At 37.4% G+C, this 27,040-nt stretch overlaps 3 protein-coding genes across 6 annotated transcripts; 2 read left to right on the top strand and 1 right to left on the bottom strand.

Annotated features, from left to right (window-relative positions):
- The first annotated feature begins 4 nt into the window (after positions 1 to 4).
- On the top strand, positions 5 to 3,708 carry LOC143445938 (ubiquitin carboxyl-terminal hydrolase MINDY-2-like). The gene is made up of 8 exons (XM_076945352.1): positions 5 to 284; positions 465 to 522; positions 596 to 819; positions 1,077 to 1,179; positions 1,267 to 1,409; positions 1,783 to 1,965; positions 2,081 to 2,178; positions 2,464 to 3,708. The coding sequence occupies exons 1-8, from the start codon at positions 63 to 65 to the stop codon at positions 2,609 to 2,611; spliced, it is 1,179 nt and encodes a 392-aa protein (XP_076801467.1). The 5' UTR covers positions 5 to 62; the 3' UTR covers positions 2,612 to 3,708.
- A 4,795-nt stretch (positions 3,709 to 8,503) lies between these two features.
- LOC143445937 (retinol dehydrogenase 12-like) lies at positions 8,504 to 11,846 on the top strand. 4 transcript variants are annotated; one of them, XM_076945350.1, is made up of 7 exons: positions 8,504 to 8,526; positions 8,932 to 9,241; positions 9,694 to 9,783; positions 9,943 to 10,095; positions 10,272 to 10,377; positions 10,507 to 10,718; positions 11,273 to 11,846. In XM_076945350.1, the coding sequence occupies exons 2-7, from the start codon at positions 8,977 to 8,979 to the stop codon at positions 11,563 to 11,565; spliced, it is 1,119 nt and encodes a 372-aa protein (XP_076801465.1). In that variant the 5' UTR covers positions 8,504 to 8,526; positions 8,932 to 8,976; the 3' UTR covers positions 11,566 to 11,846. The 4 variants fall into 4 exon arrangements, with proteins under 4 accessions (XP_076801465.1, XP_076801464.1, XP_076801466.1 ...); XM_076945349.1 differs by lacking the exon at positions 8,504 to 8,526 and adding an exon at positions 8,643 to 8,694; XM_076945351.1 differs by lacking the exon at positions 8,504 to 8,526 and having other exon boundaries at positions 8,649 to 9,241; positions 10,510 to 10,718.
- A 423-nt stretch (positions 11,847 to 12,269) lies between these two features.
- Positions 12,270 to 23,386, bottom strand: LOC143445936 (uncharacterized). Its single transcript, XM_076945347.1, has 14 exons — positions 21,464 to 23,386; positions 21,166 to 21,199; positions 20,549 to 20,655; positions 19,958 to 20,113; positions 19,767 to 19,844; positions 19,330 to 19,535; positions 18,912 to 19,111; positions 18,742 to 18,796; positions 18,477 to 18,630; positions 18,228 to 18,369; positions 17,760 to 17,960; positions 17,536 to 17,606; positions 16,975 to 17,169; positions 12,270 to 16,268 (listed from the first exon to the last, which is right to left on the bottom strand). Exons 1-14 carry the CDS (start codon positions 23,264 to 23,266, stop codon positions 15,915 to 15,917), a joined length of 3,756 nt encoding a protein of 1,251 aa, XP_076801462.1. The 5' UTR covers positions 23,267 to 23,386; the 3' UTR covers positions 12,270 to 15,914.
- Between the last annotated feature and the right edge of the window lie 3,654 nt (positions 23,387 to 27,040).

The following is a 27,040-nucleotide window of genomic DNA, read 5'->3' as shown; positions in this document are numbered from 1 at the left end:
GTTGTGTGTGCTATATAACCATATAATAGTGGGCAGTGTTTGACTACCTTTAAAGTGAAGCCATGCCAAACCAGGAAGGTTCTAGTGATACGGTTGATGCAGTTCCAATCACAACTCCTGTTAGCAACAACCAAACAGTAGTAGATGAACCGGCTGAAGATCCCTGTGTTTATCACATAAAGTGGATTAACTGGATGAATGAAAAGGCTCCAGTGATTACACAGAATAGAAATGGACCCTGTCCACTCTTGGCAATATTCAATGTACTTCTGCTTTCAAAAAGAGTGAGTGAACCTATTTATTTATTTCTCACAAGAAGTCACTTTCTGTCTTACTGTAGTTTCTAACAATGTATTTTAAAGTGCTTTTAATTTTATTTTTGCCCAGAAAAACACATTTTGTGAAACCCACACATTATTTTTTTCTTTAACTCGTATTTTATCAATAAGATTTTTTATGTGCAGGTGACTTTATCCAGCGTGCTTGAAATGATTTCTTCAAGACAAATTATGGATTACGTAGGTCAGTTAATATAAACAGTTTGAGGAGAAACTTTATATTGTCCAATTTCGTTGACAAACTGTAAGTTTTGCAGGAACTTTAATGTTTGAGGACATGCCCAGTGATTTACCAGAGCCAGATAGACTTAATTATGAACAAAATATGTCTGATGCTATTGCCGTGTTTGCCAAGCTTCAAACTGGAATCGATGTGAATGTGCAGTTCAAAGATGTTACGAGTTTCGAATGCACTTCAGAGCTTGCTGTGTTCGATATTCTACGTATTCCCTTGTATCATGGCTGGTTACCGGATCCACAGGTATATTTACGTCTGATTAACCTCACGAAAGATTTGCTTATTTAGTTTTCTTGTGTTGACATTATGATGACAACGCCAGTGTACTGCTAGGCATCTATTGTTTTATTGATTGGTATCAAACTGTTGGTTTTTGACTATACATTATATAGGTTCTGACCCCACCATACACATTCCCTTTTCTGCATATGTGCTTTTTATGATGAAAACCTTTTTGTTTTGTCATGCGAGCTACTTACATTAAAAACGTTTTATACTAGGACAAAGATACTTGTTCCATTACGAAAAACTGCAGTTACAATCAGTTGGTTGACAGAATCATCTCCAGCAAAGAATCAAACGACGAGACAGTAATAAGAGCTGGTAGTTGGCTACAATATGGTTTGCTGTTTTGTCAAGTATGAAACATTAAAGTATTATTAACGCAATTGTTCCCATCACTTACTGCAGGTTTGGTGGCAGAACAGTATCTCACTGCTACCGCATCTCAACTCACATGCCATGGGGTGGTTAAAATTTTGGAGACAATGAAAGACAGTCAGTTGGCCGTCTTTTTTCGAAACAATCATTTTGCTACACTTTATAAGAAGCAGGTAACCTTGTAGATGAGTCTTGATTTCAGACGTACTTTTACTGCTAAATGTAATGGTTGAAAACCAATTTATTTGGGCAGTCTCCGACTTACAAACACTCGCAATAACAAACGTCATTTGCAAACTACTTTGCATTTTTATAATCATTATGAAAGTTTTTTTTAACCAAGGACCCTTCAAAAACACAGTTTTTTGACAGTGGTATTGATTTAGTTCATTTAAAAATCGGGGTGATCCTTAACGTAGCTCTTTGTTGTATTACAAGAAAACAAATGTTGTTTTAAACGATTTTCATATTTGCGTGTTAAGATTTAATTTTGTTTTTACCAGCTTGTTTCAAAGACATCATATTATGACTACTGTTTGGTTTCAGAATGAATTATTTACCTTGGTCACTGACCAGGGGTTTCTAACAAAGCACAACATTGTATGGGAGACCTTATCAAGCGTGCAGGGAGACACTGAATTCACGGACGGCAATTTCCTCAGCACTCCTCTGGAAACTCCAATAAGTTCTCCTGATCAGAATTTAAGTCCTGAACAACAAATGGAACATGTGAGTAGAGCGCAAAAAAGTTTTGATTAAGTGAAAGATACTATGTAATGAAAGCAGGAAATTATAGAGTGCCATTTCTATCTGATCAATTTTGCAGTCTTTCCACCTCTTACAGGACCTCCAGGTGGCGCTGTCCTTGCAGGATGAGGGATCGAGTTCAACTTCGCCGGCCCACACGAGCAGTTGCATGAGTGAAAGTACAGAGGAAGCTGAGTACGTGTCAAGCAGTACACTCTACAAATACATGGCGCCCCACCTAAAATCCTTAATTGGTTTTATATGTTTACCTCATATATTGTTAGTTGTTATTGAAACCAAATTTAGGAAATTTTATGTCGGGCACCATGCACTACAAAACGTTTGATGATGATTTGAAGCTTGCTGGTTCTTTGTGAAATTAGTTTTTTTTCATTGTTGTTATTTTTGGGATGTTTTTGCAGTTAACCGCGAACAGCGTTAACTTCACGAATTTAACTTCACATCTTGACTTCTTTACAGTCGCAAGTTAGCCCAGCGATTACAAGAGCAATACGATCAGCAAGCTGCTGCAGCTGTGCACTCGCAAGGAGAACGTGTCGATCACGTGCATCTACGCAATCCCAGATCCGAACAAAGACAGAGTGACAGTAAATGCGTCATTCTGTGACCATTAAACCGACTCACACTGGTCGCTTTGTCATATTCCGCCGCTGTAGAGCTGGCACGTCGAGATTTTCCAAGAAGAATTTATGTTAGAAAGCAATTGTGTCTTTGCTGAAGGTGTTTCTTGGCACTCTGCCAACGTTTCAGTATTATCGATTGTCTGGAGACGGTGTTTTTTCTCATTCACTTGATCTATGTGTCCTTAACTAGCAGTGTTATTAATTTGAGAATTTCACTCCAAAAAATTCCGTTTTTCTAATTTATTAACTGCTATATGACTGAAAATTTAGCGCAACTTACCACGAATAGAGCATGAGGTTTTGTCGATCAATTTTACCTAAAATTTTCACAACTGTTCTGTTATTGGTTAAATGTCGTGATGTCTTTATCCTTAAATTTACATTTCGTTACCAGTATAGGTTTCATGTTCCGTTACAAATCTCAATTGTTGAGATTTTACGATTGTAGGCATTGCATGTTGTAATGGTTGGTGTTTTCTTCTACATTGATGAGTGTTGTTGGCGCGATCATGCTAGCAACGAAAATTCATCACAACACTTGAAAAAGACAAAGAAATTTTAGAGTGTGAAATCTTAAAACTGTAACCATCGCAGATATTCGAATAGAAGGCGCGGCTGGCTTCTAGCTTTCTTCAAAAGCGTTTTAAATCAAACCAAGGCTGCTTATTTTTGCCACAATACGAGCAAATTTGTTTGGACCGTGCCCTGTGCATTCAAGTTGCTGTGTCGCTTATCTTGTTAATAATTATTGCAATTCTTATCTTGTTAATAATTACTCCAATTTCTTAAAATCATTTCTTGTGCCTAGTATTGAAGGTAAATACTCTACTAAATCTGGCAAATACGATATTTACGGTACCGTGTTCATGAAAAAGTTTTCCGTTTTTGTTGTGGTTTTATACTTTTCATTCGACTTCCGTTTTTTTGCACAATTTGAACAAATTTAATTGGACTGTACCGCACGCACTAAAATTACTGTGCTGCTTATCTTGTTCCTCCTTACTTGATAAGAAAACGTTTACAAACTTTCAAGTCATCCGCGGCAAATTTTTTTGAATGGTAAATTTTTAGCAACATCTTGTACGCCCTCCAATTTTTTAAAAGTGTTTCGTGCGTCTTCAATTCCAGAGCGTCTAGAACAGCGGTTCCCAAACTGGGGTCCGTAAAGCAGTTTCAGAGGGTCCGCAATAAGAATTAGTCCTTAAAGCTTTAAAGCAGTTTCAGAGGGTGGATGTAGTACACGACATGAGAGTTGCGCTATCCAAAACCAAACATTGATGAGTTAATTGCAGCAAAACAAGTGCACCCATCCCATTAAACGCTTACCGTATTTGTTAGTTTTTTCTTTCATTGGTGTGGTTTTTGCATTTTTTCCTATAGCATTCTTTGATTTTTATAGAACCGCGAAATATCAAAATAATTGCAAAGGGTCCGCCGGGCAAAATTTTTAGAAAAGTTTGGGAACCGCTGGTCTAGAATCAAGGTGAATGCGGTACTGTATTGATAAAAAAATCTTTTCGTCACCACAAGGATTGAATCGTCTTAATTTTCTACCGCTAAGCGGTGTTAAGAAACAACTCACTTAGTGTTGTTAACTTTTCGTCAAGGTTAAACCAAAAATTTCAAAGTTATCACCATCAACTTATTTATTAATGAAATGCACCAAATTCGTGTACCTAACTTTGAACTTAAAAACAGAGGAAGCTCAGTGCTTATATGATATTTTACAAGCATATGAAATTAGGCGATAGAGACTGGGTTATGGTTACCATTCTGCAATTTTAAAGCTCAAGTTATCCTTAAAACATACTTATCTTAACATGCTCAAATTGTCAGTTGTTAACAACATTAATACTTACTTAAAAAGATGTGAAAATAAGTATGTGCATTTGCATAAATGATGATATGTAATAGCATGCATCTGAATAAACATTATTAGTTATCATGCTTAGCATATGTTGATCATTGCAAGAAAAATCTGGCTGAGTATGCTAATAAAAAGAGCAGCGTGTAGAAGTTTAAAGGAAAGACTATTATTTTTTGCGGTCAATTGAGGCGTTGGTTTTGACATGAAAACCAACTACAGCGTTTCGAATGCCGATTTGGTAAACACAGACATAGTCCGTCTTTTCTTTTCTAGCATTAAAAAAAAATTTAATGAAATTAACTTCCAAATAAAGTGTTCGATGAATAAAATTGCCATAGTTGAACTTTACGGTAATTCATTTCAAGAAATTTGATATTTGGATCAATTCTACATGACCGTTGAAAGTTCTTAACTGACATTTACTATATTTCCTTCAGCCGTGTTTCTTGATCTAATTTCTCAAATTTCAAACGACTCACGCCTTTATCTCGCTTCACGCTCCGTTGAACATCGTGACTGTCAGCTGATCACGACGACAATTCATACGTCACGGGCGTGTCTAAAAATCTGCGCTTGAGAGCATGTAAGTACAACATCTGAATCTCTTCCACTTAAAACCTTTCGCAGAATCCACAAAGGAAACCTTGCAGATTCGTGAAGGGCGATAAATTGGTCAAAGTGGCGTCATTTCGCGTAAATTTAAATCTAAAGTTATTATTTGTGCGATCTTGTCAAAAACTTTAATTTTAAAATTTTACCATCAGGTTATTATTAGCTGCAGCGTATAATTAGCACCGAACATTTTGAGCACTACAGGTCAAACATTTTCTCACCAATTTAAACTGTACAAATCACTTTATTAAAAGCTATATTTGCTATTCTTACTGTCAGTCGATGGGCTTAACCGCGAACCAATATAAGATGGGTTTTATGAATTTTCCAAGACGTTTTTCACCGTCCCTCAGGTGAAGTTGACGAAATGTAATGAAATAGTTCAAAATACGTTTTAGAGCTCGTAAGAATTCACACTTGCGGAAGTATTCTGACAGATTAACAAGGTCATTATCCGAAGTTGAACTTTATCGACTATACTTTAGCAAAAACATTTTTAAATGCCACACACGTTATTATATGTTTTATTTTATTACTTTTAAGTGTTTTTAATGTCGGTTTATCAATTAAATGAAAAAAACGTGAAAGGCGTGGTATTTTGGATCTCTGATTCATGAAGAGCTTTAAAAATCATCCGCATTTGTTTTGATGTCTACGATGGCAACATACAATGTCTCATTCATTTAATATATCATTCGTGCTCATAAACAGTTTACTTCTTGTTTGTTTGGAAATTTTATTTTTACATAGACAGTTTTTTGATTCACTCTATTTTTTACAGACCCATTTTCAAAAAGACGACAAACATGTTACGTCATCGCACGAGTGGACTAGCTATTGTTGACAGCTTTTACTTTTCAAAGCTGCCTCATTAACGCCGAGAGTCGTCAAAGTTGTCTTTGAGTCAAAGAGACCAGGCGACCCCGTTTTGTCGGGCACCGTCACGCCCCCCCAACTACTACTACGTTCCCGCAACAAATACAAAGGTCTTTCATCTTATCTTATCTAGCCAAACACGCATGTAGTGTTACAGGATTGCGTGCTCCGACAGGTCAGCGTGTACGGCGTTGTGGTGTCGTAGTAGCGTAAAATGTATGAATGGTCGGTCGGCCATCGACCGTCGCGTGCCACAAGAGAAGAATCGCGTGCGATAGGAAAGCGCCAGACCATCCATTGCGTGAGAAACTGTTAAAGCTATTTTGCGATTTGAAATACAGCGGCAATGCGGTTGGCGCTCGATTTTGTGGCCAAAAATTATTCAATTATCAATAATTCTTTTTATGCAATTTTCGACGGATCTCCTAAGACAGTTAATGCCAAATTTTACAGTGTTTTAATGACAAAATCATCACATAGTTTAAAGATGATAAAGATAAAGATTTTCGAACTGGTATCGAGGCTTATTCACGATGTTTTCAAACTTAGTGAGCAAAATTAATTGAACAAAATTCATTCCAAAAACTAATCTGAATAGTTTTTTATTATAAAACGCAAATAGAGATCGAATAAGATTTACTTATTTTCCATTATCCGGGATCCATTTAACGGTGATTTACAAACTTGCACGAATTTAACACAACATGATGATTTCAATCTATACTTTCATACTTACTTGAGTATATACTTACAAATGAGTCCCTTTCACCGATAGAATTTTGAACGAAGACCTTGACAAGTCAGAATAAACATCACTGAAAAAGTGCCAAGACATTCCTTTTCAAAATTGTTCAGGGCAATTTTCATGCGTTTACGCGTTTAGAAGTATTTTGGTCTTTTCAATCAATCTTTAAGCTTTCGCTTAGCCCCTTTCAAAGCCGATATAAGCGTATCAGATTCCTGGCCAGTCGCACGCGAGTGGTTCATGTTTGACGGCAATGGAGTCCCAACCACACGCGATGAAACAATTATTTTTCAAACGCTCGTTGTCGCGTCATTGACGCTTGTCAAAAGAAGTCGGCTTAGTAAAAGGTCGGCCGCCATAAAGTTCCCAGAAGTTTGCTTGATTTTTCACGCCGTGGAAATAATTTTTGTGCGAAAGATATTACTAGCAACACGATATTTTTCGTCAAGTCTGCTAGAAAAATCACCTTCGTGGAAAATGTTTACGAGTCACTTAAATTGGTCTTAGCACGGACATCTCAACTAATCCCGACATAAATTGAAAGATAATCAAGGAATTCCCGAAGTTTCATCATAATAGCTTTAAATGTCAAAAAGAATAAAGAAAAAATCAAAATAGTTGAAAGGCTTAAATTCCTTATGAAACGCCGTAATTATTGTCAAGACTTCAGCAGTTTTCCATCCGCCTACAGCGATGCAGATTTATAACCTCTCGCGTGCGAGTAGAGTGTTGTTTATAGTCCGAAGTTCGCGTGACTGCATGGAGAGTAATTTACTCAAGAGCGGGGCTAGATTGCCCGCGGTGTGTGACTCATTTCTCGGCCTGCGAAAGGCACGTGGTGGCGCTTTTCGATTTTAGGTTAAAACAAAACCTAGCTGGTAGCGTTGGAATGATAAGTTTGTTTACCGACAACGGCTTCTGACGACGATAACAACAATACAATACCGTGTGCAGGAGCCTGTCTCTAATGAACCTATAGCTCTCACACGCTACCCATTACGCCTGCAGTGCATCAAACGCACCGCCTTGATTGAATTTCTAACCTACAGCTTTTTCTTTTAACTTGATACTCACCCAAAATGAATTGCTGCCGAATTAACAAGAAAACCGCAAGATAAAGAGACTTGACAAAGTTGAAATTGCGTACACTGATGACAAGCATGGGGAAAACGAAACCCGACCCCGCGTGCATCCGTTGACGTTCTAGAGCGGATAATCTGATAAAACTTAATTTAATGAATCTCGAAGTTGAAACAAGGACAAGTTTAGATGCAACTGACCCTGCGTAAAACGATAATAACAATGGCTTATTTTAGAGTGAATATGCGCACGAAGTTAGACTTAACATTCCCAGCAATGATGTATAATAAACTTTATAAATATGTGATACTTTCCTTTTTGTTGAACTGGTCCGACAGAGATAAAATCCTACTTTGCTTTTGTTGTATGAAGAATGCAAATATTCAATTATGGTCAATCGAACTGTAGTAAAGGATTTTTCAACCCATTAATCGTGCGCTCGAATAAAAGACACCGTGTTATAACGATAATACGACCAGAACGAGAGAGTAGTATTTCGTGAGAAAAAAATTGCATGCACTTTACGACCGACTCTCTCACGCTACGGAATGAGTGGACGAATTCTGTTTTTGTGATTCGTTAAAAGACCGGGAGATTTTTTTGCATTTTACGATAGAAAATCGTAAAACATTAGAGTGCACGCAAATACAGAAAAAAGAAATTGTTTGTTAAAACGCACGCCCACTATAGGGCTACATATGTCGGATAAGAGCCATCAGGTACACGTCATTTATAACTTTGATGAGAACGGAACGTATCGCTGCATATAATTTTTAAGATATGAAATCGTTTGAAATATTTGTAAATGCGTAGGATTTTTGCCAGTCTTGTTTGTGATTTTTGGTGCAGCTGATCTTGCTTGCTTCTTTATATAGGCCATTTATATGGTATATAGGCCTATATATGTATATATATATATAGATGTATTGACGGAAAAACGTTTAATTTTATAACATTTTTGGTTAACTGGTTGTGAAAGGTTTTTGAAACTTGACGCAGTAATAAACGTTTTATGCGGTCATAAAGCTTTTATAAGCAAACTATTACAATGAAGAAAATTAAAAGAGAAAGAACATATATAGCCTATGACGTTCTGTTAATAATAATACACTTCCAAATTTTAGATCTCGATCGTTTGTTTGGCCATCTGCTGACAACAGTTTGCTAATATGATGACGAACCTGTCGAAAGGCTTCGAAATGAGCAATATTTCAGACATGGACTCATTTTCTCTGCTTCACCACAATTCTGGGACCATGAATTTCGGAGCGGAGGAAGCTGTGATGGACAGCTTCTCCGTTATACTCATGAATAGCTCCACCATATTCTGGACTGGAATTTGCCTTTGGGCTTATATATTTCTTGTCGTCCTGGCACCGAAACCTTACTGCAAATGCCAGACAAGACTGGATGAAAAAGTAGTTGTTATTACAGGTAACAGAGTACGGCAGTATACCACAGAAAAAGTGAAAGTAATCGCTTTATAAATGGAGAACTTTGTCGGATATAAATGTACGTAATGAAAAATACATTTCGTTTTGTAGGTGGTATTTTTGTTCTTAGAATGTTTTTAGAGGTCCTGTTGATTATAATACACTAATACTAAAATTGAATATTTATTTTAGCGATTGGCTAAATTGTTACGTTGCTAGCAAGGTATGTTTCACTTGCAAAGTTTTTCCTTGTACGCTTTTTTAATCATAAAGCGGTTAAAACATTTTACAAGATCAAATTCAAAAACTGAAATAAAATGATCTGAGTATTGAACGGAATTAAAATATTAGCCGAAATGAATATGTTTTGATTATCTTATTTGATTTTATTTACAATAAATTAACGGTTTGTTGAACTCGTATGTTTTGATGTCACTTCTTATTCACCTTTAGGTGGCAGTGACGGAGTTGGAAAAGTAACAGCGATTAAGCTCGCAAACCTGGGTGCAGAAATAATTCTTCCTTGCAGGGATCTTAAAAAAGGTAATACATTTATAATTTAAAAGTTAAAGTTAACCCGCCGCAAATTAATTTGCGTAAATCAACTCCTTTTTAACCAGGTTAATTATGTCATGCTTCACTGCTTATCAGTCACTGAATTGTGTATAGCTTCAAGTAAGCAATTATATATGTTGAATTTAGGCGAAAAAGTTGCAAACGAAATTTTCAAGAAAACCGGGAATAAAAAGGTGAAAATTTTGTATCTCGACTTCAGAAATCTAAGATCGGTCAAACGGTGTTCGGACGAAATTAAAAAGATTACAACTAAAATAGATATTCTTGTCAATAATGCAGGTAAAGCCTATATTAGTCAATATTTGTAAATTGTGTTATTTTTTCACAAAGAAGTGTTTAACATTAGACATTCAGTCTTTAACTTTTTTCTTTTCGTTATAAGTTTATTTATAATTTCTGAAAATAATGATTTAAACTATTGGTTTTTGTAACTTCCAAAATGCCACTCCTTCAAGGCGTAGGACACGGAGTCGGCGCAACAAAGGACGGTTTACCCAATATATTCGGAGTTAATCATTTAGGACCTTTTCTTTTTACTACCCAGCTACTCGACTTACTCAGGTACGAACAAAATGTCGGCCAAACCCCGTGGGTATGCAAAATGGTAGAGAGCCGAGTATGTATAACCCGTTTTTTGTATTTATTTTTGCTTTGTGGGTTATAGATAAAATAAATTGAAACACTTTTTAGAAGGTCGGGGTCAGCGCGGGTCGTTTTTGTGTCTTCGGTCGCACATTTGTGGGGTAACATAGACTTCGGCACCCTGCACGAGTTGGATGGGTGCTCGGTGAGATCTCAATTTCAAGCTTACTCTAGAAGCAAGCTGGCCAACGTCTTGTTTGCCAAGGAATTGCATAGACGGGAGAAAAATAACAGGATTACGACATACGTCGCCCATCCAGGCAAGAATAATTTTGTAACTTACTCTCGTGGTGTAACGAATGTTCTCATTGATATAAAATCTTTAACCTACTTTACAAAACTCATGAGTGGCAATATGCTTGCCTGTGCCTGTGGTTTCTAAATGGTTTAACGCGGTGAAGTCCTTCAAGATTGCTTAAACTTTAAAAAGAAACTGCGAAACATAACGTAAATTTTTCAGTAAATAAATTGTAGTAACTTACTGCAATAATTTTCGCTTATCACAACTTGGCCAACTATACACATGTTGTAACTTAGCAATAGGTGATTGAATCATTGTAAATATAGGTGATTGAATTATTGTAAATTTTTATGCTATACTAATACATGATTGCAGTAATATTTTTAATTTTCTTGCTGAATCTTTGGCAAACCTTCACCGAACCAACTTGGAGAACCACAGGATTGCGTCTTTATACGTATAACTTATTCTTTGTATTTAAACTTACTTCTATTATAACATAAGCGGTTCAAAACCGTGAAGAATATCTTATGTATTATGGGACCTACAGTATAGCACTTTTCTTTTGTTTAGGTTGGACATTTACCGCGCTTTTCCGTGATTTTCCGTTCTTTTTAAAACTGGTTGCCTTTCCCTTCTTTTATCTGTTCCTCTACCTCCCAGAAGAGGGCGCTCAAACTCAGATACATTTGGCGATTGCGCGGGGATTGGAAAAGCAAAGTGGCGGATATTTTGTATCTTGTCGTCCGAGCAAATCCTGCCCGAACGCGTTTGATCGCAAACTTGCGACCGATTTGTGGTCGTATAGCGAGAATGTAATCGCCGTTGCTCTAGAAAAGAGTCTCCAGACTTGTACATCAATTTAAGACAGATCATAAAGCCATCTCGAAGAAAGAAAATGGACTATTCTGTAATACGTGCATAAGTTTAGCGACCAGAATGCTAACTTATATTGAAAATTGTGTCGTGCTTTGCCATACGCAACAATTATAACCTCAGGATATTTGTTGTGTAAGAATTTTTACTTTAACCAGCGCATCTTAGTCGTAACGTTACTTTTCCTTAAAGTAATACTTGTACGAAAAAGCTTTTTTGGGATTACTGCTGGTCAAAGTGTGCCAAATAAACCGTAATTAAATTGCTGTTATATTTTTGGCATAACCTATAGTCTAAAACATTCTTCGTAAAGGACAAAATTATTAAATAGAAGAAATAGCCTATGTTAAGCACCTATAAGTGGCAGCACTAATTATTCGGGTCACTCTTGAAAATCGAACAAGTGGCCGACATTTCCGAAGGCTCTCCGACTGTGACTGTTTCGCAAAGTCAAGAGCTGCAAGCTAGTATACAGTATTGCAGCGATCATTCCGAGCCCGGACTTTTCTTTAACAACTGGTTTTATGGCGTCGTTTGTCGTTTCAAGATATCTGCTTTCCTTCCTTTGAATAAAGAAATTTCGAATGCAATAAAAACACATTGTGTTCTTAGATTAAGTTCCTTACAGTCTGGTTTTCTGTGAGACCGGCAACCAACCGCTGGACCTCGTATTTCACAACTAGGACATGGTTGATCGGGTGAATGCAACGCAGACGACTTGTAATAATCGTGATAATAAGAATAATAAGATTGGCGATAAAAGGAAACCGCGTTAAAAGCACTTGAAAAATACAAAGTCGTGGAGAGCAGAATCAAAATTTTCGATGCACAGCAAGCACGAGGGGGAGTCACGCACGCAAAATTCTACACTCGCACGTTGGCGCTAGAGAAAATAGTAGTAAAACGGGTACAACGTACACTTGCCAAACGGAAACAAAATAATGGTAATAACAACATCAACAATGACGACAAAACACGAAAATCGTTTGAAAAACTTTAGGTTGTTGGGCTCTTTTCTTTGCGACTGTTTGCTTTGCGCACTCTAGCGGTAAGTGATTGGAGGCAAAAACGCTACAGGCATAAAATCAAAAACGGAAAAACACAAACTGGGTGTGGTCGTCACAGGAAAACAAAAAAGACAGGTCATCTAAATCTAATACAGTAACAACTATTAAGAAGGGGTCCATTACTTGACGGCATAGCACAGCAACATAAGAAATTGACGTTTCAGAAATTTACAAAGTTCATTGTCATTCCAAAAACAATTACATATCAGCCAAATTGCAAAGGAGAAGTAGGCAATCATTTTGGCCGCAAAGGAGAAGCTTGTAGCACTGGTACCAGCAAAAGGATAAATAAAATTAATAGCAAATCTCACATTATAGGATAACGCTCTGCTTTTAAATATAAAAATTATCACAGAAAACAAAAGGAACTCATTTAATTTAAAAATTAATTTAGAGTTCTATCTCACATTAAAAAACAGAAAGGTTTAGAAATGCAAACAGCTGCCGAGGTTAGAGTGAAGAGCCCTCGTCAAAAGCGATTGAGCTAATCACTGGCCAAAAGGTAAATTGGCATGAACACCACAAAGCTAAAACGTTACAAGTTGTGTTGTGAGGGAACACATTAGAATTGCAAAGTGGTAATCAACAGCGCGATCTAGCGGTTGGTAATGTAGAAAAAAATTCTTTGCGTTGAGATGATTTCGAAGAAGGCAATAGACAAGTTAAATGGTCCTTTAAATGCTGTTTCAAGCAACGTGAAGACTGACTTAAAGATTTAGAAATTAAAGGGAAAATATGTGCAAATTAAGTACAGGTCAAATGGTTTGCGTTCTATTGATTTTACTACTGTATAGCAATAATCGTAGTAACAATAGTGATGTACGTGTGTTTGTGTGCGTAGCAACAGTAAAGACAAATCTCTCTAGCACGGCCTACTTATATATCAAAGCCAAGAAACACTTCGTCACTTTTGCGGTTAAAAGTGGCCATAAATTGCAATTACTCGGCGGCGAAAAACACATTACGTGGCCATTCATTTAAAGACACCAACGAGAAAGCAGTGCACTCAACTTCCCAAAAACAAACAAAACCGAACCTGAAACACCGACGTTTCCACAAAACTAACATTGAGCGCACCTATAAAACGTAATTAATAAGGTAGTAGTAGCAATAATGTTTTCACGACATAAAACAAAGACAACTGTACTATAAGCGAACAATGGGCAAAATTGCATTTGATGATTTTGTGGGATTGTCAGCCTGACTCTATCTTTGTCATTTGGTCGCAAACGAAATTCGAAAATGCCACATTGTATTTTTTTCGCAAGACTTTACGCAAATGTTCATCTTGCGATCCATTTTGCCGGCGTCATCATCGGTTGCGTAATAAAATGACGTCACTATCAATAAAGGCCGTTAAAACGGGGAAACGCTCAAACTCTTGAGCAAAAGCGAACCATACATTGCACAGGCTTGTGGTATGGACCAAGGTAGAAGCATATATCGGCAATATGGACATCACTACACAACTCCCACCGACTTGCTGACACTGGTGACGTATACGTGACGTCATATGGAGAGCACGTAATGAACGGGCACCGAGATAAACGGATGCAGCTTTAACAGCACTAGTGGTTACTGAAGGAACGATAACTTAATGAATGGAATTAATTTACAAGAACCAGAGAATTTTGGCGTTTGTTCTCCATTTGACATCACGTGCAATAAAAACAACGGTAAAATTCAAAAAATCAATTTTGACAAAGGCGACGATTGACATGGTCGATAGTCGTGCACTGACAATTTTGAGACACAAGAGGGGTCTCGACAGATTAAGCACTGTAGATTGAAGACAGGAATACAGATAATGGTATCTATATATATTGTGATAAGACATAATGATGAACCGATAATGATATTAAACAATAATGCTTTGAATTTTTTTCTATTTCAGCCTTTTAACAAATAAACCGCCACCTCAGTGCTTAAGGAATAACTTGAGCTTAGCGGAGAAAGTATTACAGAATTTTAAATGTGCAAAGGCGGCAGCGGATTTAAATCATTTTGAATTTTATAACCCCGAGTAAAATCAACGCACAGAATACATGAACAAAATGCGATTCAGACTCGCTTTTATACACCTTCTACAACTATAAATTTCGTCGGTATTTTAAAGAAAAATGAACAAGTTTTACACGATGCTGCATGCCAGTCGTTAGTGAGAGGTTACACTTAAACTGCTCAGCAGCGGCGAATGCTTAGAATAAAGATAAAGGAGTTTTAAAAACGTCCTTGACGCGGCAGTAAGGCGAAGTTAATGACGTAGACTGCAGACTTTTTCTTTCAAGGTTATATCGCGATTTGAACAAGCGAGTGAGTTTAAAAGATATCTCTGTGCGCGTTATTTAAGATGTCAATGTGCGTTTGACGTAGAAATACTGTTAATAACACAAAAGGGTGCGCGTACAAAGTAATAGGTACTACAGTATCTTATCAAGCAAAAGATGCAACGACTTCAACGTTTTCTATCGTATATAGGTAAGTGTCGATGATACCGTAGCTGGTTAAAAACGTTGACGCGCAAAAAGTTAATAAATAAAAAAATGAACCAACCGAAAGAAATACTTTGCAACGTGTTAATCAGTGGCGAACAACAAATAGTGTCAAAGTTAAAACGCTGATTTAAAAGATAACCACAGTACAGCAGTCTAAAGGGTAGAAAGGACGATTTAAAATGGCGGCACTTCAGCAAGCCGGTGAAGAGCTACAAAGTTCAGCATAGGCGAGAGTCAAGATGGGCATAAAAATGACACAACGATACATAGGCTGTTCGTTCATTGATGGTGTGGCGCTTGAGCTATAAGCAAGTCGGTGTGGGTAGCCTCAGTGAAAAAAATACGTTAGCATAAAAGCACCCACTTCGTACGTAACTGGAAGAAACAAACGACACAGTACGAGTTTCAAACTAACATGCTTAAAAAAATTGCTTACGCGACCTGGCTTGTGTGTTAGTAGGCATGGTGACAACGTGGCGTGAAGCCACAAGTAGGATATAACTTCCAAAAACATAAAACAGTATTTTCACAAATCATAAAGTAAACGGCGGAGGAGCAAAGAACACACAATCAATTGTGGAGTCACAGAACGCCCGTAAATGCGCAACGTAACAATCTAAAACATATACATTATACAATATACGCAAAAGACCAAACAGCACGTTAGGGTCAAATATGTTAACAGAGGACGACTAGCATCGTATTGTGAAACACAACCGAGCGCTAAGAATATAACAAGTAAGTCTACAAGCGGCTTGTTGAGCGACCATCCGCTTATTACATTGTCTCTCCTCCCAGAAGATTCTCTGGAAGGAGGTTGTAGATTGGACTCATGATGCGAGACATGTCTTCACCAGTGGCTCCGGACCAGGCCACATTGGGCGAGCCATTGTTTGCCCAAGAGGTGCCGACAGGAACATTGCTAGAGGATGCATTACTCCATTGTTGGCCAGTAGCTCCGGATGATGTCATCCTGTTCATATTTGGCATCCCTCCCATGTTCGGGCGCTGGGAAGGATGTGACATGAATCCTCCAGTGGAGCCGGCTCCACTTGACATGAATCGATTGCTGCCTCCACTTGATGACGATCCCCAGGAGCCACCAGCCGTGGCAGTCACGAAGTTATTCACCTGCATTATAATACAACTGAATGAAACCGAGCTTCTGGAAAGTTAAAAATTTAAAACCACGAGATGTTATTACTCTTGAATGACAACTTTTTGGTAGATGGGCAAAAATTTTGGCAATCATTTACGGCAAGATTAATCATTTAGGTTACTTTGTGGAAAAACTACGACCATTTGTTCAAGGATGTTTTGCTGCTGCTATCTGGCTTCTATACACCAGTTATCTGGTAATGGACGGTACTATCCACTCCAGCTATACTACATGCAACTAAAAATCCAAGGACTTCAATAGACACGAAAAGAAAATACAATGCTCTGAAAAATTCAGACCTAATGAACTAGATCAGGGGTTCCCAACCTTTTTATGTTCTCGTACCACTTAGCCACCACGGATTGTCAACACGTACCACTATTTTAAAAACAACTAATTTGATCCAATATTCGCACAGCAGCATTGTATTAATAACAATGACAGCAGGGAGCAAGATCGACAAAAGTAGCTTACTGAGTGCAGAGAATTTAGTACGGAAAGAAATAAAAGTGTTGTTCGCATATTTTAGCAACTCAAAATTAAATTGTTATACTACTATACTGTATATCGCATGCAACGGAGAGCTGCTCGCGTACCACCTGAAAGCTCCCGCGTACCACCGGTTGGGAACCCCTGAACTAGATGAAAAAGCAGTAATTGTGCTGCCGATTCTCCTACCTCTTGATCTGTTGCCACGGTTGCGACAAGCATAGTAGAACCAGCCATGCACATGTTGAGCGCCTTTTTGGCGTTAGCAGCATCATCGGGTGATGAGTAACGGACAAGAGCCATCCCCTCCATTGGATAGTGAGGTTGAAACGAGATCATTGCTCCTTGTTGCATACACAGCTGCCTCACACTTCCAACATCCACCTTAGAAAATAAAAGGATCCTTAGCACACAACCAAGCAACAGATAATTTCCAAAATACCATATTTCTGGCCACGCTGAGATTTATTATTGTCAAAAAATACAGTAAAAGCTCATTAAATATAGGATAAAGAGAGCCATCTATTCATTGAGACTCATACATTGCGAAGCTTTTACAAGCATATAGAAGCATCTTGCTCAAACTTGTTAAACCGAATTGAGTCAAACGAAGTTAAAAGTCAATGAAAATTAAGTTAGCGATTTCAGCTTTCACAGCAGTTGAAAGCCAGTTGTCAGGCATTTGAAGCACTAAACCTCTATTAATGAGTTGACAAATGACTAAGCACAACTTTTTTGGGGGAAATTTACTTGGTTATTAAAGTTTGTCAATACTATCCAAGATCCCCGATTGTCTGGGTTGGGGCTACTCCATGAAGCACCTGGTAAAAGAAAAGGGATTGTTACATCACAACAGGAACGGCGTGAAAATTGAGCTTCAGTTACAATATCTCATGAGAAGTACGTCGTACATTACATTCAAAGTCAGTTAAAGAGGAGTTTTTCCGTAACCGTTATTTTATCTTTCATTAAACCTTGTTGAGAGCGAGAAGACTGAGATTGATCCCATGGAGAGTTCGCGGGGGGTTGATCCCAGCCTTGAGGAATTTGCTCTTTCCCGGAGCGAAATGCAGAGCGTTGATTCGCAGTTGAGGATGGGGGCGTTCTCCATAGATCTTGAGGCAATGAAGACGGCATGTTGCTGACAGTGCTTGGGATGGCAGTGTTGTTTGAGCCTGAAAGAGTGGAAAAAGTCCAATTAGTGCATTAAGTATTAAGTTAACGAAAACCACTGCATGAAAGGCATCGTTAAGCAACAATGGAAGGGCGGAACAATTATGATGATCACTAATCAATAGATTTCTTAATCATTATAGCGGTAACACACAAACCACCAAAATATAATATACATATTAAATTTGACGTGCCATTTTATTACTATTAACGAGTTAAGATTGAGTAGTACTACAATTGCTCAAAATGCCATGAAATTGACAACTTACTAGAAGACCAGGCAGAAGGTGGACCTGAATCGGTTGGAGTGTTGGTATCAGTGCTAATAGCATTTATTGTTGTGTCATCTGCACTTGTTGTTTGGGCACCAGTAGACGACTCTGAATGTGCATTACGTTCCCTCTTGAGGACCTTTTATCAACAAATAAAACATTATTGACTTAACACTGCAATAAGATAATAGTAGTGGAAAATTAGCAAAAGCACAGGATTTATGCTTTGGTTTTTCAGTTTCTCACCTGGTCTGCGTCCTTCACAGTGTTTAGGGACATAGCTTTGGCCATTGCAACGCTTCCGGGTGTTATGTCTGGATCAGTTTCAGGATCGATGTGCTGTAATCCCTTCCATGGCACACCGGGAGTGAACTCAGGAGGACCAATGTCAGCCAGTGCACTGTAACAACATGGGTTAGGTATGCTACAGTAAAAAAGACAAGATATTTTCTTAGAAGTAAGGGATAATTTTACAAAGACAAGGTTGTAAAAAACAATCAAGACATCTCACAGGTTTGGATCAGCAGCGGCGGATCCAGGAGCAGATTGTGAAGCAGACTGAACAACTGCAATAAATACAAATGTGAATTTTTAGAAACTCTATAAGCAATACTATAGCTAGGGATGGATTTCAACAACCCCATAAGATGTTTGTGCAGTGGACGGTAAATGATTTCATACTTGCTGCAGCTTTCATAGGACCCAGGTTTACCCCAGGACCATCCTCCTGAGGATGCCTAAATCCTACCCCATTGTACATGGCATCACCACCAGGACCCACATTATTGAAGACGGATGGGTTAGGCGGTTGCAAGTTATCTCCGATACCACCAAATTGATTGGGCTGTTTCCAGCTGTTTAAAAGTCGTGACTGGGGTTCACTGTAAAAGATTTATCAGTTAAATTCTGTAATTGTCGAAACAAACTAACAGTTATAGAATTCTGCATCAACATCCACAACACAGTTGCCTCAATCATGACATAGACTAAACTTATCAAGGAAGTTCAATAATCGCCTAAATTCTTACTAAACACACTAAAAATCGCCGACTTTTAAAATAACAACTAAAACTATACCAGCAGCTTCATAATAAATTACCGCATGGTAGGTGATGATAAATTTGGTGTAGGCGTTGGCATGGAAGAAGGTAAGCCTTGAGCAAGGGAGCCCATATTGTTTAAAGGTGACATCATAGATTGACCTCCACTTCTCATTCCTAAATCCATGCCTCCCACTGGACCATTGCTTTTGCCTATGTTTGGGGCTTTTTGAAGCACGTTTTGCATAATAGCAGCCCGTTGAGCCTGAATGCAAGGAAAAATGGATAGACATTGGCAAGTTGTTATCAGCAATAAACGTCAACGTCTGTAACTGCCAGCTGTTTCCTCACGTGATAAATTGCAATTGATATCGTCACAAATTAATGAACTATTTTGCCAATACATGTGCACTACAGTCAACAAACTAGTCAAACTAAAATATAACAAATTGTCTGCCTAGACAGCAATATAGTAAGTATTACACACCAAGCATACCTCTATTTGCTGCTGGACCTGTCTTATAACTCTGTTATATTGTTCAATTTGCTGCTGTCTGACAATTGGTGCAATATTCTGAACATGAAATAATGAAGCGTCAAAGAACAAGTTAAACATAAGACTGCTGTGACATAGAGCTATAATTTTTTTTAAATAAATAGTATAAGAAAACAAATGTAGAGTAACACCTTATTTTGCATGGTAAGGTTCATTTGCATTTGCAACCGTTGATATTCTGCTGCTTTGTTCACAAGCTGAAGAAGGGTGTGCATATGCTGTGGCGTCATTAGTTGAGGATTAAGGACATGTGGAGGAATAACACCGTTCATAACAGCATGGCGTATCTGAATAATGGATTTACAATTTACGTTCAATCTTAATCTTATCTGCATAATAACAGGGTTAAAATCATAGTAATAAAGCATACATATTACGTCACAGTCTGTCAGCACACAAATTATGTCTACACATTTTATAGAAAGTTTTGAAACTTTATTTATGGTAACCATTCATTAATGGTAGTCGTTGATTTCCTAGAACAAGACCACATAAGTATGTTATACGACTTCCCATATTTCTAAGTGGCTTTGCCTGAAATACTGTGACATTGTGGTATCTGAACTAACATACAATACTCTCAAACAGATTATAAAACCACATAAATCACATTAAACTAATAGTGAGTTGCAGTACGTGGACAAGGCAAAACTTAATAACTACTACAAATTAGAAGCATTTTTAGGCCTACTTATGTCCAACACATTTGCAGCTCCACACACCTGGTTGAACTGATTCTGAAGCTGGGGTGGCAAGACATTTGGCATTTGATTGCGAGGCATTGATTGCTGATTGATATTTGGTTGTGGCTGTATCATACCCCTTGGACCTAAACGTATAAAAACAAACATGTACTGTATATACAAATTTAACACTAGAAATACACAAAAATTCAAAAATTGATTTTCAGTATAGCATGACAAGCTTGAAACTTTAACGTTAACTTTATTTTAAATAGTATCCCTGAAGTTTTCGCAGTACACCTAAAGAAGCAAGCATAAGCTTGCTGAAAGCTCGTGTAGAAAAATATAAAGTTAACCTTCAGATTGCCAAACTATATCCGGATTTTTATTTCACTTTATTTTAATTGATTGTACTCTACAAATTTTTAAGAAAAAAATGTGACTTATGGTATTAGTCTTTATGACAAAGGAATTTACTCAATGAAACTTCATTTGGTGTTTGTATGAATGTCATCAAATAGCAAATACTACAAAGGCAGTTTAAAAAATATATGAAGCATATACATGATGTTTAAGATTGGTTTCACTACTGACAAAATCTTACTAACAGAATTAACATGTTCTGAAAGTGCCACAAAACAAAACTTTCCACTCACCAAAGTCCATGTTGCTTTTCAGCATATTATCATTCTGAAATACAAAAGATATAAATCATCCTGTACGAAGCCTTGATCTAGTTTAAAACTATCTTACAACACTTAAAAATTCTAAATTCCTTAAGTGTTATATGGTTTAAATACTTAAAAACAACATTAAATCAACATGAAAAATATTCCACTTCACTCTTAAGTCTTGATATTTCACATCACTATTTTTTATAACTTCTTCTTTAAAAACAACTAGAGATTGATAAAACTTGTTGACAAATATGCATACACAATATCATTTTTTCACCTTTCCAATGGGTTGGCCCCAACCTGAACCACTGTCAGATTGACTCCATTGCTGGTCATTAGACTGTCCCCAACCAGCTGCAGATGGTTTCGGTTGGTTCCAGTTACCGCTGAGTCCGTTTCCTGATTTATCCCACTTTTCGCCCTGAACAGATTTTGAACCCCAACCTGACGTTCCATTATCCGCAACAGGACGAGAGGACTGTGATAATTCACCCCAACTTTTCGGAGATGGGGGACGGTTTGTGGGTTGATTTGGTTGTGTAGGAACGCCCCAACCCTTCGCCTCTGCACTCGGGTTGGGGTTTGGCATCTGTCCCGCAACACCTTCGTTTCCCCCTTTTCCGCGCTTGTCCCACATGTTAACCTTCGAATAGGTTCCTGGATCTCCCCAAGCTGCAGTCCCGTCATCCACTGTGCTGTGACGCCGTGCTTGATTTGCAGTGCCCCATGGTGCTTGGTCATTCATTGGTGACTGTGGTACCATATTTGAACTCCAACTTGAGCCAGATTGACCTGCCCTTGAAGGTGGGGCAGTACCCCAACCAGGGTTGGGATTGCTGTCACCTGTTGGCTGCATGCCTCCCCAACCTGCGCCACCTGGAGGATGTTGCGGAACTGGAGGGGCTCCCCAACCTCCTGCCTGTGCAACTGGGGCTTGACTTGGCATGTCACCCCATCTTCCATTGTTCACAGATGACTGTTGTGATGGGGGGTCACCCCAAGCAGGTGTACTAGATGGGTTATTTGACATAAAGGGACGCGGAGGTTGTTTCTGTGATGGTGTGCCCCAACTTTGACTTTGGGCAGTGGGTTGATTGTAATTACCACCCCAACCACCAGCAGCTGGCTTTTGAGCTGGAGCCGCATCAGTCCACCCTCCTGCGGGTGGCATCTGACCACCAGTCGGCTTGCCCCATGCCTCAGTGCCATTGCTTACTTGATTTGACGATCTGCCAATACCAACATCACTGACATTCCAGCTTGTACCTTGTTGAATTGGCTTTTTACCCCAACCTTCATGAGAATTAACTAACTTCTGCACCGGGTCAGGCTCAGTAGTAGGTGGTGGCACTGGAGTGGAAGGTGGTTCGGGGATTTCTGGCTCTTTTTCTGTTGTTGAAGCTTCATTTCCGTTATTATTTGTGGGCAAACCAGCCGAAGCAGCTTTTGCCCATGACACAGGTTGATTTGAACTGTTCGATTGGCTAGAGTTTGGCAATGGGGTCTGCTGACTGTTTGACAGCGGAGGTGATACTTCTTGGCCATGGCTGTTTGTGGGAGGGGGAGGAGGAGTAGGCTCACTCACTCCCCATCCAGATGAACTTGACTCGTTTCCTTGCATCACCTGGCCACCCCAGTTCCCTTGGGGCTGTTGACTTGCACTTGATTTTCCCCAAACTGCCGTACCATCATCAACTGTTGATTGATGCTGACCCCAAGAATTGCTAGGGACCCCCCAACCTGTTGCCGAAGCACCATTTTTGTTATTGTTATCTGGCATTCGACCCCAAACGTTTGTCCCGTTTGAATCAGTTTCGGAATTGGTGGTAGCACTGTTTTGTGGACCAGCATTCCACGTGGAGGTATCATCTTGAGATGAAAGGTTCTGCATCGGTGTTTGTGACATGGACTGAGGAGGCTGTTCAGGTTCTGCAGGCGCCGAGCCTAACTGTGGCCAACTAGCCGGATTGGTCTGCGGAGTGTTTACAGCGGGCCTATTCCAGGATCCTTCTGATTGGCTCAAAGCAGTGCCAGAGTATAACCCTTCAAATTGATTATTCCAAGGAACATTCGAACTCATATTAAAAACTATCCATAAGAAACACACATAGCATATAACTCAGATTAATCATATATATCCTTATACCTTCTGCATAGATGAAGTTAAAGTAAATGCCAGTGATATCTTTCGAATAGCATATATGATATATATACACACATGTCTCAATATCTCAGTACAAAATTTGTTATCTATCGATACTCATATTGCAAAAGGTTATCTAATGATACTCATATTGCATATTATGCCAGTAGATGCATATTATGTCAGTATAGTATATATATGTATATAGTAGTCTATGCCATATTACAAGAAAAAGTAAAACACTGCCTATTGTCAATATTATATACTATACATAGTGGGTCTACCATATCTTGAAAGATGTAAAACATAAAAAAATATATATATTAGTGTAAGGATCATCCATTACATCACATTTAAAGATTAATTAACAAAATACGCGCTAAAATGCCGAGCTATAAATAGAATATCTGCAACGAAAGATTACAAAGAAGTCTGTCAAGCAAATATGACAAAAATTCAATGCACAAGATACATTCAGAAGCAAGAAAAAAAGTCAAAACAAAACCCAAATGTCAAAAAATTGGCAACAGGTAAAAGTTCACATTTGTCATGCTCAGCCCCCAGTGCTAAACAACTTAATTAAATCAATATAAAATGCAGGTTGAACTTGGAACAGACTAAAAATAAGCCAAGTTTATACAAAAGTCTGTTATCATAATCAATTATTTCAAGACAAGGGCCAATGCAAAATCTGCTTAATGTATTAAAATCTGCAATTTTCCTGTTTTTATTTAGCAATTACCTTATTTACATCTAAATATATAACTGACTCAATATTTCAATAACAACTCATTACAGTCTTTGATGAATGAAATCACGTTTATAAGCTTAGTATAAGCTAAAGCTAAAGCTAAAACAATATTACTAGACCTCTAAAATTATTATTAAATTGAAATTTCACTATTCCCTGTGACAAAAGTAAAATACTTATAATAATAAACCATAAAACACATAAATCGATACTTAATAATATAAATAACATGATAACATTACTCAGTAAACTACAGCAAATTAAACTGCACTGGACATAGTAAAACAAAAAACAAAACACTAATCACCCTATGGCCCATGGCTACATGTCACACAACATTTCAAGTGTCTATACTACACAGTTAAATACAGAAAGTTATGTATATACATGTATACATATAGGATAGCATATTACGTTATTCAACCTAGTATAAAGAATTATTCTGGCCTGTAAAACAACTGAATATAGGCTCCTATCAAGTCATTTTAAAAAAAGTAGTACACACAGATACACAAAGTAGCCTGTTTGCTGATAAAAATTACTACATCAACGGCCTATATACCCAGTAGAGTAGAATACAAGCAGTTGCACATTTGACACTATATACATTAATTACATTCTTTTAATTTATTTAATATATATTTAACTTCAGTAGCTAATCCATACTGATACATGTATAGGTATTTACATACAAGTTATATATATATATGCAGATTTAATTTACACCAAATTGCTATACATTAGACAAGGGAGAAAACTAAATGTACAGTAATCAGTAAATTTAATAGTAATTACAAGTATTTTATATAATTAGGCTACCAATAAAAACGAAATGCAGCATATAGTTGTAAAGTTACATTCTTTTAAGAAAAATATCAAACTCAAAGTGTAACCTCGCAACGAGTCATAGTGAAAAACCAATAGAAAGATTTTAAGACAAGATAAGACATTTTAAGAGCGACACTACTCTTTCAAACTAGGAGCAAAAACATAAGCGTGCTCTTTTTTTGCAAAAACAATGCTGCGGACGCACAAAATGGATAAAAGTGGTTGAATAAAAAAAAGAAGTTTTTGACTTCTTTGAAACTAATCATTATATTTGTTACAACAATCGTTAGACATTTTACTAGCACCGATAAGTTGCTTCATGTTGACGTTATTTTTATAACTAAAGCAGTATAAGCTTTGTAGTTAATTTAGCGAACAAGGGCATCTATAATTCTAGAAGGTCCTTAACACTCTACTTTTGTATTGATTGTTGTTATTTGTGGCAGGTGTGACCAAAACAAAAACATCGGTTTGCACAAACATTTCACAACATTTATTAAGCTACGGTTAGAAGCAAGTTCTATAAGGCAAATTTGCAACACATGAATGCGATTGGTTTTCGAAAGAGTGCCGGAGTGAAAATATCTTTGAATTGTTAAGACGAGCGAGAGTTGGACAGAACGAGCACGCACCTTGTTTTATAGAAGAGCGAAGAGCATGAGCAATGCTCTATTTTTTATCAAGTTGCATGGGTGGGGCTCTTTTTAAAAGATTGGTTGCCCGGCTTTTTGTTTCACCAAAAACGCCATTTTTATTGTTTGTATAAAATCAAAACTCTCCAATGTGTAGAATCCACACGACTGTACTAGAAAATAAAGATTTTAGCATATTTCTGATAACTAAATAATAGTAAGAAAGGTTTGTGCTTACATTAAATTTACTGCAAAACCACACCAACAAGCAGGTAAACTCCAGCTCATCATGTATATTCAATCAAAAGATACAAAGGGGTTAAAGCAACTATAATCGAATTACCTCCCATTTATTTCAGATTGAAAACGGTTAACTGAAGTAGGTGAGACAGAAGTAATGAGCTTCATAGAGTGCACAAGTTTTTAATCTGAATTACACTTGCAGTAGCGACGCAATATTTTTTCTTCAGGAAGTCAGAGTATCGCTTCTTTATAGTAGCAACTTTTCAGCATATATACCTATAGCATCATTGCCAAGTTTACTAGTATATACTTATAAATACTCATGCAAACTGCAACAGTAAAATGTTTTAGCAAACAACTTCATATTGACTAGTTTTCATTCAAATAACAATTGGCTAATAATTTCCACTTAGTTAAATTTACTGGTAGTGGTAGCAAAGTTTTGATACCAGCTGAGTTTTCATGTTTTAACAAAAAGTGGTACGTTTTGCACATAAAGCAACACAATGTTGCAAATGTTGTATATAATTTGCTACCAGCAGCTGGGCATAGTGAATACATTTAACAAACTTCCTGTTGACTGCGTTTTAGTCAATTGTGGTAAAATCCCTTCAGGATGGCTGATCAACTAAAAGTTATACACAGAAAACAAATATTTGATCATTATTTTTGAAATTTTACCATACCATATATTATATGAAAACTTGAAAACAGATCCAAGCATTAGATTTATTGAAACTATTTTATGGGTATTTTGGCTTCACGTTAAAATTGGTAGCTAATAAACAAATTATAAGCACTAAGCAGTTATTATAACTGATTGCAAGTGTTTGTGCAAGACACATACCAAAAAGAAACCGAAATAAAATGAAACAGGCTAGGTGTTAAAAAAATTGTATTGGAAACAAACATTTTTTACAAAAACCTTGAGTTGGAGCTACTACAGTAGTAACGACGGTTGCATGTAAATGACAATAGCTCTATAACTTTTGTAATTACTTTAACTGCAATTACGTTAACTGCAGGTTCAATTTGTATTTATTACATTATATAAGCTAGGCTAGATATGTCCAACTGAATCACTTTTCTGGGCAAAAAATATTATCAATACTGTATTAGTAAAATTTGTAAAATAAAACTTGATTAAGTTTAACACAAAGTATAAGTAAAAAAATCATCTCTCTTAATTGAAAAACTTTAGATTGCGCAAAAGTTGAGAAGTAAAACAACTCTAAAAAGTATCACAAACACAAAGTA

This window comes from Clavelina lepadiformis, chromosome 2 (genome assembly GCF_947623445.1).
Source record: "Clavelina lepadiformis chromosome 2, kaClaLepa1.1, whole genome shotgun sequence".
In the NCBI taxonomy this organism is placed as follows: domain Eukaryota; kingdom Metazoa; phylum Chordata; class Ascidiacea; order Aplousobranchia; family Clavelinidae; genus Clavelina; species Clavelina lepadiformis.
Note: the sequence above shows the minus strand (reverse complement) of the source record. Positions and strands in the feature narration are given on the sequence as shown.

Bases quoted from the DNA above. Each gene is read 5' to 3' on its own strand.
- LOC143445938 (XM_076945352.1), top strand. From the start codon at position 63: ATGCCAAACCAGGAAGGTTCTAGTGATACGGTTGATGCAGTTCCAATC. The intron at 285-464 runs GTGAGTGAACCT...TTTTATGTGCAG, and splicing joins TACTTCTGCTTTCAAAAAGA to GTGACTTTATCCAGCGTGCT. The intron at 1,410-1,782 runs GTAACCTTGTAG...GTTTGGTTTCAG, and splicing joins CTACACTTTATAAGAAGCAG to AATGAATTATTTACCTTGGT.
- LOC143445937 (XM_076945350.1), top strand. From the start codon at position 8,977: ATGATGACGAACCTGTCGAAAGGCTTCGAAATGAGCAATATTTCAGAC. The intron at 9,242-9,693 runs GTAACAGAGTAC...ATTCACCTTTAG, and splicing joins AAAAGTAGTTGTTATTACAG to GTGGCAGTGACGGAGTTGGA. The intron at 10,096-10,271 runs GTAAAGCCTATA...CACTCCTTCAAG, and splicing joins TATTCTTGTCAATAATGCAG to GCGTAGGACACGGAGTCGGC.
- LOC143445936 (XM_076945347.1), bottom strand. From the start codon at position 23,266: ATGAGTTCGAATGTTCCTTGGAATAATCAATTTGAAGGGTTATACTCT. The intron at 18,631-18,741 runs GTGAGATGTCTT...ATGTTGTTACAG, and splicing joins GCCGCTGCTGATCCAAACCT to TGCACTGGCTGACATTGGTC. The intron at 16,269-16,974 runs GTAGGAGAATCG...ATTATAATGCAG, and splicing joins CCGTGGCAACAGATCAAGAG to GTGAATAACTTCGTGACTGC.